Source organism: Benincasa hispida, chromosome 11 (genome assembly GCF_009727055.1).
Source record: "Benincasa hispida cultivar B227 chromosome 11, ASM972705v1, whole genome shotgun sequence".
Taxonomy (NCBI): Eukaryota; Viridiplantae; Streptophyta; class Magnoliopsida; order Cucurbitales; family Cucurbitaceae; genus Benincasa; species Benincasa hispida.
The window spans coordinates 8,988,921-9,004,762 of record NC_052359.1 but is presented as its reverse complement, the minus strand read 5'-3'; the positions used below and the strand labels follow the sequence as shown (position 1 = coordinate 9,004,762).

Sequence of the window (15,842 nt, the reverse complement as noted above, 5' to 3'; positions counted from 1 at the left end):
TACATTATATTATATAATGTATCAATATACACTATTTAACTGTATCTTGTACAGTCAATTCTCTTTAATTAATTTGAACAGTTCAAATCACATAAAAATTAATTTGATTTCTATCAGTCCTCATTGAGCTAACGAGGGGACCTTATGGACCTATAGATTGAAGCTCCAATGATACGAGATTAATTGATTAACTCTTTTAATCAAATTAATTAAAATTCATTAACGGTTGGTCACTCCACTAAAGACCGACAGTTGAACTCTTCACACTACAGATATGTTTTTGTGTCCATTGGATATAACCAATTAATAGTACGTTGACCATTCACAAATCGCACATAAGTACAGTTGGGTCAAATTACCGTCTTGCCCCTATAGTTATATCTAACTCCTTAAGTACCATTAATCATTCTAATGAACAATTAGTCATAGTCTAACTATTACCAAACTCCTCTCGGACCAAGAGAGTATGAGGCGCCTCATTGTTCAAGCCTTGGGATCAGTTCTTAAGGGAGCAATTTATCTTCTTATCCTAACTATAGGAAAGGAGTGAATTCCTTCTTATGTTGTCCCAACTTCCCAATCAAACGAATCCTCAAAATGGTATACATATTGAGTTGGTGAATTTAGCCACTCTCGCTCATACAAATCAAAGGATCACCTTCATANTCAAACGAATCCTCAAAATGGTATACATATTGAGTTGGTGAATTTAGCCACTCTCGCTCATACAAATCAAAGGATCACCTTCATAAGTAGGAGTTCATAACTCACTCAGGATTAATGTCAAGTCACCTATGGTCGTCTTGGAGAAATGTAAGTCTCTTCTAACAACAACGTTATAAAGATAGACTTAACATTTCGTGGTTCAATCTCTATATAAACTCTTTTGTATAAGATACCTCCACTCACATGTCTCCACAAGAATGATCAGGATCAGATCATTTATAGTACTTTACAACAATTGTAACAACTACAAAGTGGGCCCTATCAGTAGTGTTACCAAGATAAGACACCCAACCTTATCCATATACTATAGACAATTTTGGTTATCACTTAAACATGATCTACCTGTATGTCTCCACATACATGTTTAAGTTATATCAGATAACCTTGAATCTTAGGTTAATGGATTATTGCAGAAGTAATATAAAATCAATCAACCATTGATTCAACTAACATAAAACCACGAGGCATTAGAGCAAACACCCTAACAATTTCTTCCCATCTCAATGTGTGATTGTGTGATTGTGTCATTGTATATGATACCCTCGCCCAAGTGTCTCTACATAAATGATTTGAATCAAATCATTTGTTTGTCACAACGTGGGCCTTATAATAATGTTACCAGAATAAGACAATCACCTTTATTCATACTGTTCAAACTACATACGGTTCAATATTATATTAATAATCTTGAATTTTACACAAATGTGGCACATAATATAGAATAATAAATTATTTTATTCATAAATGAGAAAATGTCATTATAAAACAATGAGGATTTAAGATACAAATCCTAACAATATAGTCCAAGAGAAGCTGGTTGTCCACGTGTGACAACCTTTTAGACAATAGAAGAAGCCTATGGTACCCACAAGGAGAGGCCAGTGGACACCCCATGAAGGAAGCTAATCCTCAACCTAATGTAATGAAAGGATCAACACAAAACATTAAAAAACTCTTTGCTAAGTTAACAAAAAGGTCAAATAAAGCCTAAAAATGATACCATGTATACTTCCTGAATGAAAGCTAAGGATGTCTTATCCCTTGTCTTAAAGATCATCAAGTTGTCAACAAAACATAAATATGTAAGTCTAAGCTAGTCACACTGATCATGAAAAAGCTAAAACTCTGAGGAGGGGAGTTCAACATGTGATAGAACACCTTCATCACCATAATAAACAAAGAGACATAGGGGATCCCCTAATTATGTCAAGTTTTGGTTGGAAAACAACCCTCCAAAGAGCCATTCATAGGGATCGAGAACACTGAGGTAATGGAAACCTAAACTCTATCAACAAACAGACAAGATGTACCAATTACAGGGAGAATACCAAAGACGAAGTCCTAAATGAGATAATCATAGGTTTTTTTTGCAAAGTCAACATTCAGCATCCATTGTCAACCTTCAGTATTTATCGTACTTTCCCTTTATTTGGATGATAACCTAATTCATCAATTTCTAATACAACATCATAATTTTGTAAAACTTAATCGATGAATAAGACATGGAGCTCCTCTCAACTAATTTAACAACTTGTTCACATAACAAATGCAAGTAAATTTGTCCAATTAACTAACTAATGAATGCCCACTTGTCCACTTGATATCAAAATATCTACAATATAATACTTCTTCCTTATGTACTAAAGCGACTGATTATGGTTGATAAAGCACGAGAGCCACACTCTTAGCCTATTAGGAAGAAGTTTTCAATTGTGCACATGTACATCACATTACAATATGATATTGGCAAAAGTTACCAAGGCCTAAAACATTCATATTTTTCAGAACCAAAGCAACAAATATCACATTCACATTAGGAAGCAGAATGTAAGTATTTAAGAAAGTGAGCATTGCTGCATGTAAATCATGTCCTATGAGCATTACTCCTCGTTAAGAACAAAACCTTATGTAATGAATTTATTACACAAGTTTTTAAACACCTTCATGATTAAATACATTTAAAAACTAATAAATATGAAAAAGTAACAACAATTTCTTAGAAGTTGAAGATTGACTTTCTTACCTCACCTTTGATAAACTAACGAAAGAAAATAATAATATTAATTAATACCAAAAACACATGGTTTTGACTATATTGACTTCAACTTTCAAAGTCAAAATCATCAAGCAAAGGTAAGCTTCATGCAGCTCTAAAGTCAAGTAATCATCTTTCACAATAAAAGTAACAATCATATCCACAGACCCATACCCATCTTGGAAAAAAAACCCAACTTTTTGTAGATTCTAATTCTTATAAGAATCGAATCAACTCATCTCTTACACGACAAATTGCACCATTGTCACTCAGTACATGTGTCGCATCGTGTCGTGTCCTGTCCTGTCGCTTCAGACAACTCATTGACTGCCCATTCCCGAGGTTTCAACTGTAAACGGTGGTAAATTCCGGCGGCCCACAAAGCTTAACTTCAACTACAACCACCGCATACGACGGCGGAACAAACCGGCAACGGCCTAATCGAGCAACGGGTTCAAAAATTTCACTTCCCTTCGTTGAATAAGAAAAGAAAAAGAATTAATTGTTTTTTCAATAAAATTTAAGATCCACACACCTCGATAACGATGTTTCATCAACTTCGATTTAATTACCATATTGTCCTCCATTCCTCTCACTGGCTAGCACAATAAATTTAATTCCAACCCAAAACTCAATCGAAAGGAAAATTGCGCCCAAACCCCCCAAGGGGTAGCGGAAGCCGTTTTGCTGTTGATTTTGATCGATTAAGCCGATTTTGTTGATGGGTTCTTGTCATTCGTCTCCTAAACGGCGGCAGAGTAGAGGCGGCGCTTATTCTGCCTCTGCAGCGCCGGCTGAGGCTCCGATGGCTTCTACAACAGAGTCATTTTCTTCTTCTTCTTCTTCGTTTTTGTACTCGACAACCAGTAAGCCGCGTTGGTGGAAGAAGAATTCGACTAAAACTTTTGGGGTTGGGGTTTGTTCAGAGAAGGTCCATGAATTTGAGGTTCCGGGGAGGATTTGTTCAAATGGGTCATCGAGAATTGCTTGTTTGTATACGCAGCAGGGGAAGAAAGGGGTTAATCAAGACGCCATGATTGTGCAGGAGGTTAGTACATAATTGTTGTTCATATTGTTACATCACTTTGTTCTTTGTTCTTCGTTTTAAGTTCATTGATAATGCCCCTTTAAGCTTACACTACATCATATGAAAGTAGCTGTTTGAGGGACGATGTGGAGATCCTACTGATTTTCTGGATAATCTTAGGGATTTTTCTTGTAATTGTTCTTTCTTTTTGGTATGTCAATTGACATGGTTTTTTATGCTCTTTTTAACTTATGGGAAGGGTTCTTGTTCTTTCTTCTTAGTGTCTTTCTGTTTGAGGATTGATATTCAGCTTCTGACATGGAAAAAGAACATTGTCATTCCTAAAGAAGAAAGAATTGCTATCTCAACAGTCCATATTTTGTGTACTGTTCATGTACTGACTGTTCTGTGTCTAGTAGAGCATTTGTGGACTGAAGGTTCATGGCAGTTACAAGCACATTTTTTGGATCAGGTAGGAACCAATAGATTGCTACTCCTTTTAGTGGTTTAAAGATGTAAAAGTAGATGAGTTTAGGATGCTTTTGGGATGGTGCAAAGTACTTAAGAAAAAGTTCATGGGTTTTGGTTATATAGTTAAAAATAAAATTTAAAAATTGAAACAAAACCTTAAAAGTGGAAGATTGGTAGAAGAAGTACCTCACTTAGAAGTAGAACTTATCCAAAACTCAGTAGTATGGTGACGGAATATTCTTTAGTCCCTAGGATACTTACTGAAAATCCTATACTCCTTGGAGGTTAATAGTTTTATCTTCTCTACCTTATGAACATACCTGCAGTAACTTTTATGTTTCAGATTTACAACCCAATAAGCAGTCTTAGAGGTAATTTAGGTTCACAAAAGGTCCAAAAAAAGTTGTATGTTGGTTCCAATAATTGTGCCTTACGTCAATGTCAGGTCATGTTTTACTATTTATATTAGACATGAATAGCGAGTGAGTGTTCATGTTCTTGGCAGGACATTTCATAAGTTGTGAGATTGCCATATTACTCATGAATGTTCCTCCCAGGAGCTTCTGAAAATTGTATCAAAGCTAAGCTGTACAAATCAGTTCATCAGGTGTTAAGTTACATTGTTGACATGACAGGAAACTTCAGGAGCTGTTTAGCAGCTTGTTTTACAAAACATTCCTAAAAATCTACTTTAAAAAACTTTGATTGCTAGAATTTTTTCAATAGGGTAACTGCTTGTTTCGTGCTTTAGTAGATTAGGTATTCTAAGTGATAAGCCTGTTTAAGTTACCAAAGATCTTTGTTTCTCAAACTCTCGCTTGACAACAAATCATACCTTTCTCGGCCTTTTGGCTAAGATCAAGTGTAGCTTGACAACAAATCACATACATACATAATAAACATAAGGTGATTTATATCTCAAACGAAGTGTCCTCTCATTATTCGTACTCTTAAAATAGAAAATAGAATTCAAGAACTCCTAAACACTTCTTAGCTGCCAAGTTAGTTTTACTTATTAGATACTATGGGTTATAGTGGCCAAAACTTTTCTTCATGTATGGAAGGTTTTGCCTTCTCTGTTTGGAGCAGACAAGCATTGAGGAACCCATAAATCGGTTCCTAACATTTGGTGAACTTCATTTTTTGATTGATCAGCTATTATAGCTATGCTATTTATCATATTATTTTCCTACTTGGTGCATTTGAAACCCTGCCATGGCTTGTATTTTGTTGTTAATTTTTGTCCAAGCTATTATGTATTCCTTATTTGTGAATAAGTGAATTACGTGCATCAGTACCTGAATGTTTTCTTTTAACAGTCACTAGTGGCGCGGGTCTTTTACTTTTCACTGCCCTTTGGATTAACTTGGTTCAAATACTTCTTACAGAACTTCAGTTCGAAAAAAGATACAGTATTTTGTGGGGTATTTGATGGTCATGGTCCTTTTGGACACATGGTTGCGAAAAAAGTTCGTGATACCCTCCCTCTAATCCTGTGTACACAATGGACATCTAAATCAAATGAAGATCAAAGCAACCTCTTTCAGACGAGACATTCCCGAAGTTCAAATTCTGAAGATTCTGTTGCTCTAGATGGAGATGAAGATTCTTACAAGTCATTTGAGGCCGAAGAAAATGAAAAATTTCCCAAGATGTTTCTACCCCTCAAAGTATCTTTACTGAAGTCCTTCAAATTAATGGATAAAGAGTTGAAACTGCATCCTAAACTTGATTGTTTTTGCAGTGGATCGACGGCTGTGACTCTAATAAAGCAGGTAATATTGCATCATGCAATGATATATATATATTTTGTGTATTTGTATACATAAATGTTTCTGTCAGAGCCATTTTATTAAAAGTTAAAAAGATCAAATCTCATTAATTTATTCTTCTCCTGATTGTTTTCCAAATTGACAAAATGAGTATGCTCTAAGAATAGGTAGTAATGACATATAAATTGGTGGAAGTTGCTTTAGAAATGGTGGACACAATGTTAAATGAGTGCACTTTGGAAATGGGTGGGAGAGACAGTTACACTGGTTGCATGGCAGCAACTGCATAAATGATGGCGATTATTAGCTTTCTACGTTTTCTTCAAAGATTTAGAACTATGTGTAGGTTTGTATTTAGGAGCTAAGTGAGGTGGAGGCGCCTCGCATCACTTGCATCAAGGTGCCGTCAATAAGCCATGCATTATTGCATACACATATCTCAATTATTTTTTTAATTAGAAAAACTGAAAAAGAAACAATACTATCATTAGGAGGAGGTTACAAAGGATGGAGATGAGGTGTTGCCTTTCCAAACCTTGGGAATTACAATAGTAATAATAATAATAATAAATAAATAAATAAATAAAACTTCCCAGTTAGCATAGTTATGGCAGAAAGTATAATCTGAAGTCTTTTGAGATGGAATACTAGGCAGAAACTTTAACTAGATCCCAGGAAGCCTTTAATGTAGTCTCCTCCCATTGGAAGGTCCTCTTGTTTCTTTTGAACCACAGTGTCCAGAGTCATTACCACACTTGTCAAGGCAACTTTTACAGTGCTAAGCTGACACCACTCAGAAGCTGAAAAACAACCTCCGAACTGCTCTTCGGAAAACATCAATTAATTCTGAAAACAGTAAAGGGGGTATTTCCAGCAGGACCTAGCAAAAACGCATGTGAAAAAGAATGTGTCTTTGATCATCCACATTCTTCTTACACAAGATGCACCAATTAGGAATTAGGGCATAAACAGGCGTGGTCCTCAAGTGGATTTCAACTTTGTGATATTGGCTTTCCAGATAGACTTAGTGTACAAGGGGTTTATATACTCTCTGCTACCCATCAATTTAGGGACAAGGTCCCTACCCTTTGAACAGTCTGACAAACGTTATGCAATAGTGTATCCTCTTGAATTAGCTACCCTGTAAAATCTTGGAGAATGGATAAGCTGATTGAAGAGCCGAAGAGGTATGTTAGCCATTTATCAACTTTTTTACAGCAGCTAGAGATGTGTCTTCATGGCCTTTGAATCTACTGTAACCTTCTGGGGTTGGGATCCAATCCTTAACTTCTATTTTGTAGTTGCTAGCTATGAATATATCGTATCCTTTCGGAGTTGGAATCCAGTCTTTAGCCTCAATCTGGTACTTGCTAGCCTATGATATTCCTCCAAAGAGCATTGGTTTTTCCTAATGAAACTGCCAGCCCCATTTTGCAAGGAGCGCCATGTTTTTTTTGCTTCTAGACCCCTTGCTCCAACCTCTCTGGAAATAGGTTGAGAGGTCACTTTCCAGTTAATTACATTCGGCCCCTCTTCATGCTTGTTATCATTCCAAAAGATCTCCCTGAACAGCTTCTCCAACCTCTTATAGTGGGTTAAATTGGGATGCTTTTATATTTTCTTAATTCTCTTATTATTATTATTATTCTCTCTCTCCCTTACAGGAGTTTCCATCTTTGAGCAGTAGTTTCTTTTCTTTAGTTCCAAAAAAATCAAAGGTTTGGTTTCTTGTTAGAAAAAACAAGGAAAATAACTTTTTTGGTCCTAGAGTTTTGAATATGGTTTCCATTTGGTCTTGTTACACTTTTACCCTTGAGTTTTGAGTTTATTTCCATTTTGTGGTCCCTCATCTCAAAATATTACATATTTACCTTTAAATTTTGAGTTCAGTTTCAATTTGATCCCAAGTTTCAAAAGTTTACACTTATACCTCCAAGTTTTCTCTAATGGCTTGCCTTTAGCTCTTTGTGTTATTTTACATTAATTAATTATAATAATTAAATTAGTTTTCATTATTTTTTTAATCACTACTAAAATTAATTAAAAAAATCCACATCATAATTTTTTAAAATTGATTAATTGAAAGTTAACACCAAAGATAAAAAGCAACCATTAGTACAAAAGTAAGGGTAAAAGTGTAAAATAAATAAATCTATGGTCCAAATGGAAACTAATTTCAAAACTCAAGGTTAAAAATGTAACATGTTGAAACCTAGGGACTAAATGGAAAAAAAGATTTTTTTTAAATCATCAATTGACCCAAAAGCTTAAGTTGATGGGTGAAGGCAAATTTAATATTATATCATCTAACAACTATCTTTTTTTTTTCCAAAATAAGAAAGAATTTGTACTGTGCTTTAGGAACTTCGGGCTAGAAGGATAGAGATTTGTGGTGGGACGTGATTGTTACAGAGATTTTGAGTTGTCTAGAGAAGGAATCAGACAATCACACTTATGAATGGATCTCTCTAGAGGATTGTTTGTCCCTACTGAAAGAAAATACTCTAAATTTTGAACTATTGGTGCTGTAGGTCTTTAACCATTAAATCTCTGTTTTAGAGTCCCATCCACACATTTGTGAAGTAAAATTTTCTGATGTTTGGAGTTTAAGTACTCTTGACAAGGTGCAAATCGAACCCAGTTCGTTGGAATTCAAATCCACTCTAAATGAAGTAAAATTTTCTGATATGGATCATTTATTTCTTGGATGTCCTTTCTCACCATATCACCTAAGCTCTTATATGTTTTAAACTGGAATGCGTTTTCTTCAATTGCTTTCATTGTTATTGTTTGCTTAATTTTACCAATCACCTCTTCTCAAGGCCAAAGTTAAAGTTATCTAGCTTAGTGGAATGAGGTACATCGTGATACTCGGCAGGAAAGAAACAGTAGGTTTGTTTTGGTTACTGAAAGGGATTTGCTAACTAATTGGGAGTATGTATATCGTTCTCATCACCTTTTTTTTCTTCCCTAAGAGGTCCCTTTGATTTGTACCCAATAGAGGATGTTTTGTTTTGTTTAGCTCCTTCAGGTCTGGTGTAAGCTATTCCTGTTCATTTCATGTATGATTGGAATTTGAAACTGTTTTTTATAAGAAAAATCTTATTTTAGACCAATTATATTACATGTAATGAACTTATAATTTAAGAGTAACATAGATTATTTTTTAGAGAACTTCAAATAATATACCCGGAAAGTTAATTCTCAATATATAGCATTGAGTATAAATAAGTATCTCTCCTTATTTCCAAGTTAAAAGAAATATATATACTGCACTGTCCATAATATACCATTTTATCTCATTATATGTAGCTAAACTGAACGTGAAAAATAACGTATTTTAGGGTCAGAACCTTGTACTTGGAAATGTTGGTGACTCGAGAGCAGTGCTGGCTACGATAGATGAAGATAACTCTTTGATTCCAGTTCAATTAACAGTGGACTTGAAACCTGACCTTCCTGGTAAATTCATCTACAAGTAGGAGATATACTAACATTTTTAATTTGGTCATTATTTTTCAAAAGTTCCATTTGAGTTCTTCGGTTCTTAATAAGTTCTAAATATAGCCTTTACCTAATATAAAACCTTTAAAGAAAAGGTGGCATTAGTAGCCTATTTTTATGTTGTTCATACTTGGGGGTCCAATTGCAAGTAGGTGGAATGGACTATTATAGTCCACCCCATGTTTGGGGTTGGGGTGGCCCAACCATTTTAACCTAGTGTTTTGTATAGTAAATACTATCGTAATGCCCTCTTTGCTACAATTTTCTATGTTTTCCACTCAACCTCTTTGTTACAGTTCTCATTCTTATTTGTTTGATCTTCTCTCTCCTGCAACCTCTCTCTTTGTAACTTCCTCTCGATTCCACTTCTCCACATTAGGGTTTCTTAGACAATTTTGATCTTGCATGCTTCACCTTCTTTGGGGTTTCGTCTTCTCCGTTTTTCTTCTACTCATTTGTGGACTCTAAGTGGGTTATTAAAGTTTGTGGGTTGTAATAGTATGTGTTTGAGATGGATACTATTTTAGTCTAGGTTATAATAGTTTGTGTTTGGAGTGTAGGTTATTATAATTTGGGTTATAATAGTTCGTGTTTTAAAGTGCAGGTTATTTTAGTCTGTGTTTAGGTTTTTATCTACTATTTTTTTATAATACAAGTAATTGTACCTATGTACTATTTTGAAAATATAAATAAGACCATATGTTTCACCAATTTATACCAAATGTGTTGGATTTTAAGTTATGTTAATATCCGTCCATTTTGGTCATTTTGGGATGTACCAATATTGGTGAACATGCATAAAATACATTAGATAAGTTATAATTCATATCATTCACCACCAAAGCTCCATTTTTTTTGGAGAAAAAAAAAAAAAAAAAAAAAAGAAGAAAAAGAAAAATCAACTCCATAATGTTGCAAACTTGCACAAAATACATATACTTAGGAGCATAATTAGGAACGATTATTGCAAAGTATATGTCACTGCCAGGATGACACAAAAAATATTGTAAACTGAAAGACATGATTCAAACAAACTAATTATGATCCATTATCTAAAAATAGTTGAAGAAAAAGATTGATCAGGTGTGATCGTGGAAGAAGACCTCGGAATACTCCAATTTGAAGGCCGATGGGAGAGACAAGAAGCTCTTTATACCTTGCACATTATGGAATATGATATTCATAAGCTTCATCCTTTGTCGGTTTTGTAATTTAGAAGTATCTTAGATTTGGCTCACAACTTTGCATGTAGTTCAACCTTTGTTTTATGCTTCTCTTTTGATCATTCTACAATCGACTTCACTTGGCTATTTTGGATGTCCACCACATCTCTAAGTACCTCTTCCACTTTAGAGTGTTATGCAGATTGCTTCCTCTTACTCCCTCTTGACGCATTTCCTCGAGTGTTTCGATTAGTGGGTGTTTCTTGCATCTCATCTTGTGACATGTCCACTCTGTGATTAGAAATTGATGGTATTGGGATGCCATGGTCCTGTGACGTACTGTTGGGAACACCATCATCCATATGCTCGGACACATTTGACCCAATGTCCCCAGGGGCCTCTGACATTGCCCCTATAGCTTGGTCCTTGCCGAAGACATAGACCCATTCATCAAAGTGTGGGAATAACTTGTGTAGAAGTCCCTTTGCTGTAACATGACTCTGTATGAAGAGGAAAGTGAATGTTATGTAACGCAAAACAATGTTAATACAACATGATTACAAAATTTTACCTTTAACCATCCATCGAATGTCTCCTTATTTGCTGTGATGCATTGAAATTCTTCATTCCACCTGAATTTGCTACAAGTTGGTCCTTTCATTTTTGCTATTGCTTGATAAGGTTTTTTCAGGTTTCGAACCCTGCAATCTATGGTGGGGTTCCTGGGATATTATGGTCAGGTATCTTTTCCACCATCATATGTTGTAGTTGCGCAAAATAGTCAAGTCGAAACTTCCCATTATCCGATGTCCATCCACCAATTTGGACCAAGGACACTAAGCATTCAACTAGCTTCGCTTCCTCTTCCTTCGTTCAAGTGTGCTTTGGGGCTCTAGTGAAAGTTGATATTATGCTATATACATATATGTAATACAATTAAGGTAGAACGAACAAAAATATAATTGTTATGTAATTGTTGAAGTTAATTACACAATATAGTAAACATAATTATACTACCAAAGTTCGAAATCAAGTCATTCTTACAGACAGACGTTCTTTGATCAAATTAGACTGACTTGATTTTGAACTTTGTCAATATAATTTTGTTTACTATATTGTGTAATTTACTTCAACAACTACATAACATTTTAATTTTAGTACGTTATATCTTATTTGTATTACAATGTACATATGCATATAGCAAAATGTCAAGTTTCGATAGAGCCCTAAAGCACACATGGGCGAAGGAGGAGGAAGCAAAGCTAGTCAAATGCTTAGTGTGTCCTTCGTCCAAGTTGTTGAATGGAGATTGGATAATGGGACATTTCGACCTAGCTACTTGGTACAACTACGACGTATGATGGCGAAGGAGATACTCGACTGTAATATCCTAAGAACCTCCACCGTAGATTGTATGGTTCAAAACCTGAAAAAAGGTTATCAAGCGATAGTATAAATGCGAGGATCAACTTGTAGCGAATTCGAGTGGAATGAAGAATTTCATTCTACCATAGTAGAGAAGGAGACATTCAATGGATGAGTAAAGATAAAATTTTGTAATCATATTGTACTAACATTGTTTTGCGTTACATAACATCCACTTTCCTTTTCATGTCCTACAACAAATGGGCTTCTACACAAGTTATTGCCACACTTTAATAAATTGGCCTACGTCTTCGGAAAAGGCCTGGCTAGGGGTAGGGTTAGAGGTCCCTGGGAACATCAGGTCAAGTTGCTAGAGCATACGAATGATGGTGTTTCCATTAGTGCATCACAGGACCATGACATCCCAATACTGCCGATTTCTAATCATGGAGTGGACATGCAAGGAACACCTATAAGTCACACTCAAGAGAAAGCGCACCAAGAGGGAATAAGAGGAAACAATGGCAAAGGTTCTAGGGATGCGATGGGCATCCAAAATAGCCAATAATGTCGATTGCAGAATGGCCAAAAGAGAAACCTGCAATAGAGGTTGAATTACGTGATGAAGTTGTGAGCCAACTCTAAGATATTCTTGAATTGCAGGACCGAAAGAGGGTGAAGCTTATGAATATCATGTTCCGTAATGGCTTCTTGCTGTTCTTGTGGCCTTGAAATTGGAGTATTGTGAGGTCCTTCTTCGCGATCATGCTTGATTAATCTTTTTCTTCAACTGCTTTTCGATAATGAACCATAATTAGTTTGTTTGAATCATGTATTCAAGTTTACAATAGTTTTTGTGTGCCATCTTGGTGGTGGTGGCCTATACTTGCAAGTTGTAACAGTCACTCCTAAGTATGTGTATTTTATGCACATTATGGAGTTGAACTTGTGGTTGTTTTTTATTTTTGTATCACCAAAAATGGAGTTTGGTAATGAATGATATGAACTGTAGCCTAACCTAATGTGTTTTTTTTGCATACAATATTGGTACATCCCAAAATGGATGCGTATTAATTTAACTTACAATCCAACACATTTTGTATGAAGTGGTGGATAAATGGTTTTATTTATATTTTTAAATATGATATTTCAGACACAATCAACACAAAATACGATAAAAAATTATGGAAAAAATCAACACAAGCTAGAATAAGTAGTACTTAAAATACAGACTATTATAATCTTGATCATAACAACTTGCACCCTAAACACAGACTATGTAACCCAGACTATAATAGTCTGCTTCCCAAACACGGACTATAATAACCTACTAAGCACTCTAAACGCCGCCTTAGATTTTCAAAATTTTCCAGCAAGATTTCCCTTAATATTATTTTTCCCCCTCTGACTATTATTATGAATTATTAATAATAACGTTTTAAACTTATGTCAAAGTTTATAGGGTAGACGTTAGAGACAAAAAAACTATTCACAAAACTATATTTCAGTCGTTAACATATTATTCAAGTTATCTGAAACGGAGTAGGCAGCATAGACATAACTCCACTCTTCTTTTTGTGATCAGGTGAAGCTGCTAGGATCCAGCAGTGCAAAGGAAGGGTATTCGCTTTGCAGGATGAGCCCGAAGTTGCACGAGTATGGTTGCCAAATAATGATTCACCTGGTTTGGCAATGGCGAGAGCTTTTGGAGACTTTTGTCTGAAGGATTTCGGTCTTATTTCTGTTCCCGATGTTTATTATCGTCACCTTAGCGCAAGAGATCAGTTTGTAATTCTTGCCACTGATGGGGTATCTTTTCCTTCTTTAATCATATATCTGATCAAGCTTTAAAGAATCTTCTAATTTTTCGTATTTGTAGTTTTCTATTTGTATGGAAGAAGGGTGCGTTTTCTTCTCGCTAGGTAAGTTCCCCAGGATATCGATATCCTCGGCATCGAGCTAGTTAGATGTTTCATTAGCGTGTTCCTTCTGGTATCTTTAAACCAGAATGAAGATTTCAGTTGGAAGTAACAGGCTTTCCGGCGAAAACGTGTTTAATCAAATCACCCTACATGACACAGGTCTGGGATGTTCTTTCGAATAAAGAAGCAATCGAAATTGTCGCATCAGCCCCTTCTCGCGAAACAGCAGCCAGAGCTCTTGTCGACTGTGCCGTTCGTGCATGGAGGCTGAAATATCCTACATCCAAAAATGATGATTGTGCTGTTGTATGTCTTTTTCTTGAGTATGAGCCTGAAGTAGAAGAAAACACGGAAACTTGCACAAAACCAGTGGAAGAAGTTTTGGCCACACCAAGCGATGACGCAAAAGACATCGAAGTTGATTCAGATGATTGTAGAACGACTGTTGTTGAGCAGTCAGGCACTGTACAAAGCTCTATTGAGATTGTACCTGTCTCCGACTCAACGGATGAGAAGGCTGTAGCTGGTGGCCGAAACCCGTCGAAGAGAAGCTTAGCTGAGTGCATTTCAAATGAAGAGGAGGAATGGTCTGCCTTGGAGGGTATTACCAGAGTGAATAGTCTGCTAAGCCTTCCAAGGTTCCTATCAGGTGACAAAAGATCCGGCAGTTGGAGGAAGTGGCTATGAAGTTTCTCTTTCTCAATTCATTTTTATTGTTGTCAGTTTGGAGGCAGAAAGTTCATATTTCTTGTGGATATAAATATCTTCATTTTCAGTGCTCTGATCTTGCAAATAAAAATAAATTTGTATTTGGTAATTATTTTACTTATATTTGGAGTGTTGTTTATAATCTCAATTATATTAAGCATAAAAAAAATCACTTCATTATATATGTTAAGAGTTAAGAGATATGGTTTGATCTTTCAAATCTTATTTATGTCATGTCTTGTTATTAGTGAATGGTAGATAATTAAGTTAAGAAAAACAAAGAAATGGATCTTTACTCCCTTGGATGTAGAATATGAAGAAAGTGAAGAGAGTGATTGAGGGTTGAGCCATAGCTCGAGTTGATAGAACGACAAAGGTCGAGGCCTATTAGGGTTTTCACGATTTGTGGTCAAACTGAAATTTTGATTTTGGATATATACCATACTGAGCTAAACTGCAAATATTCGATTTTCAATTTTAGATAATATATATAATGCAAATGGGTCAATTTGGTTTTGGATTCAATTTTCAAATATAAAACCAAATGTAACCAACCAAAGCAAAAAATTCATTTTTCTTATAATTTTAAATCGAAACGAGTTGGCATTTAAGTAAAAAAAAAAAAATTAGTTTGGTTTAGTTTGGTTGATTTTAGTGTTCACCCCTAGAGGCTATATATAACGATTGAAGTAGAGAAATGAAAGATCAATTACTAAAGCTCGAATGGCTTTAAGGCTCCCATAGAGGACGTTAAGAATTATATCTTTAGAATTATAGAATTGAAGTTTGAAGTTTAATTATGCTTAGACATCTCACTACTCTTTTAACTATGATGCTTCTATGACTTTGGTCCTTGTCAAAATGTTAATGTTAATGTTCAGGTTCCATTCTAGAGGAACTACGAAAACTACGCTCAACGTGACTTCTCTAATTTTAATATTTAGTTTCTTAAATCACTTTCTACACTTTATGAGTCTTTTTGCATTGATTTTATATAAAAATAAACATGCATTTTGACCATATATTCTTTTTTTTTTTTTTAGTATAAAATAACATACGATAACCATCACATGTGCAATCTTAATTGAGCCAACGATCTTCTAACAAAATCGAACTAGGTATAAATTCTATGGAATTACTTCAAATTTT

At 35.2% G+C, this 15,842-nt stretch overlaps 1 protein-coding gene across 1 annotated transcript; it reads left to right on the top strand.

Annotated features, from left to right (window-relative positions):
• The first annotated feature begins 3,371 nt into the window (after window positions 1–3,371).
• LOC120091260 (probable protein phosphatase 2C 6) lies at window positions 3,372–14,814 on the top strand. Its single transcript, XM_039049212.1, has 5 exons — window positions 3,372–3,809; window positions 5,648–6,034; window positions 9,376–9,493; window positions 13,649–13,872; window positions 14,145–14,814. The coding sequence occupies exons 1-5, from the start codon at window positions 3,483–3,485 to the stop codon at window positions 14,670–14,672; spliced, it is 1,584 nt and encodes a 527-aa protein (XP_038905140.1). The 5' UTR covers window positions 3,372–3,482; the 3' UTR covers window positions 14,673–14,814.
• The last annotated feature ends 1,028 nt before the right edge of the window (window positions 14,815–15,842 follow it).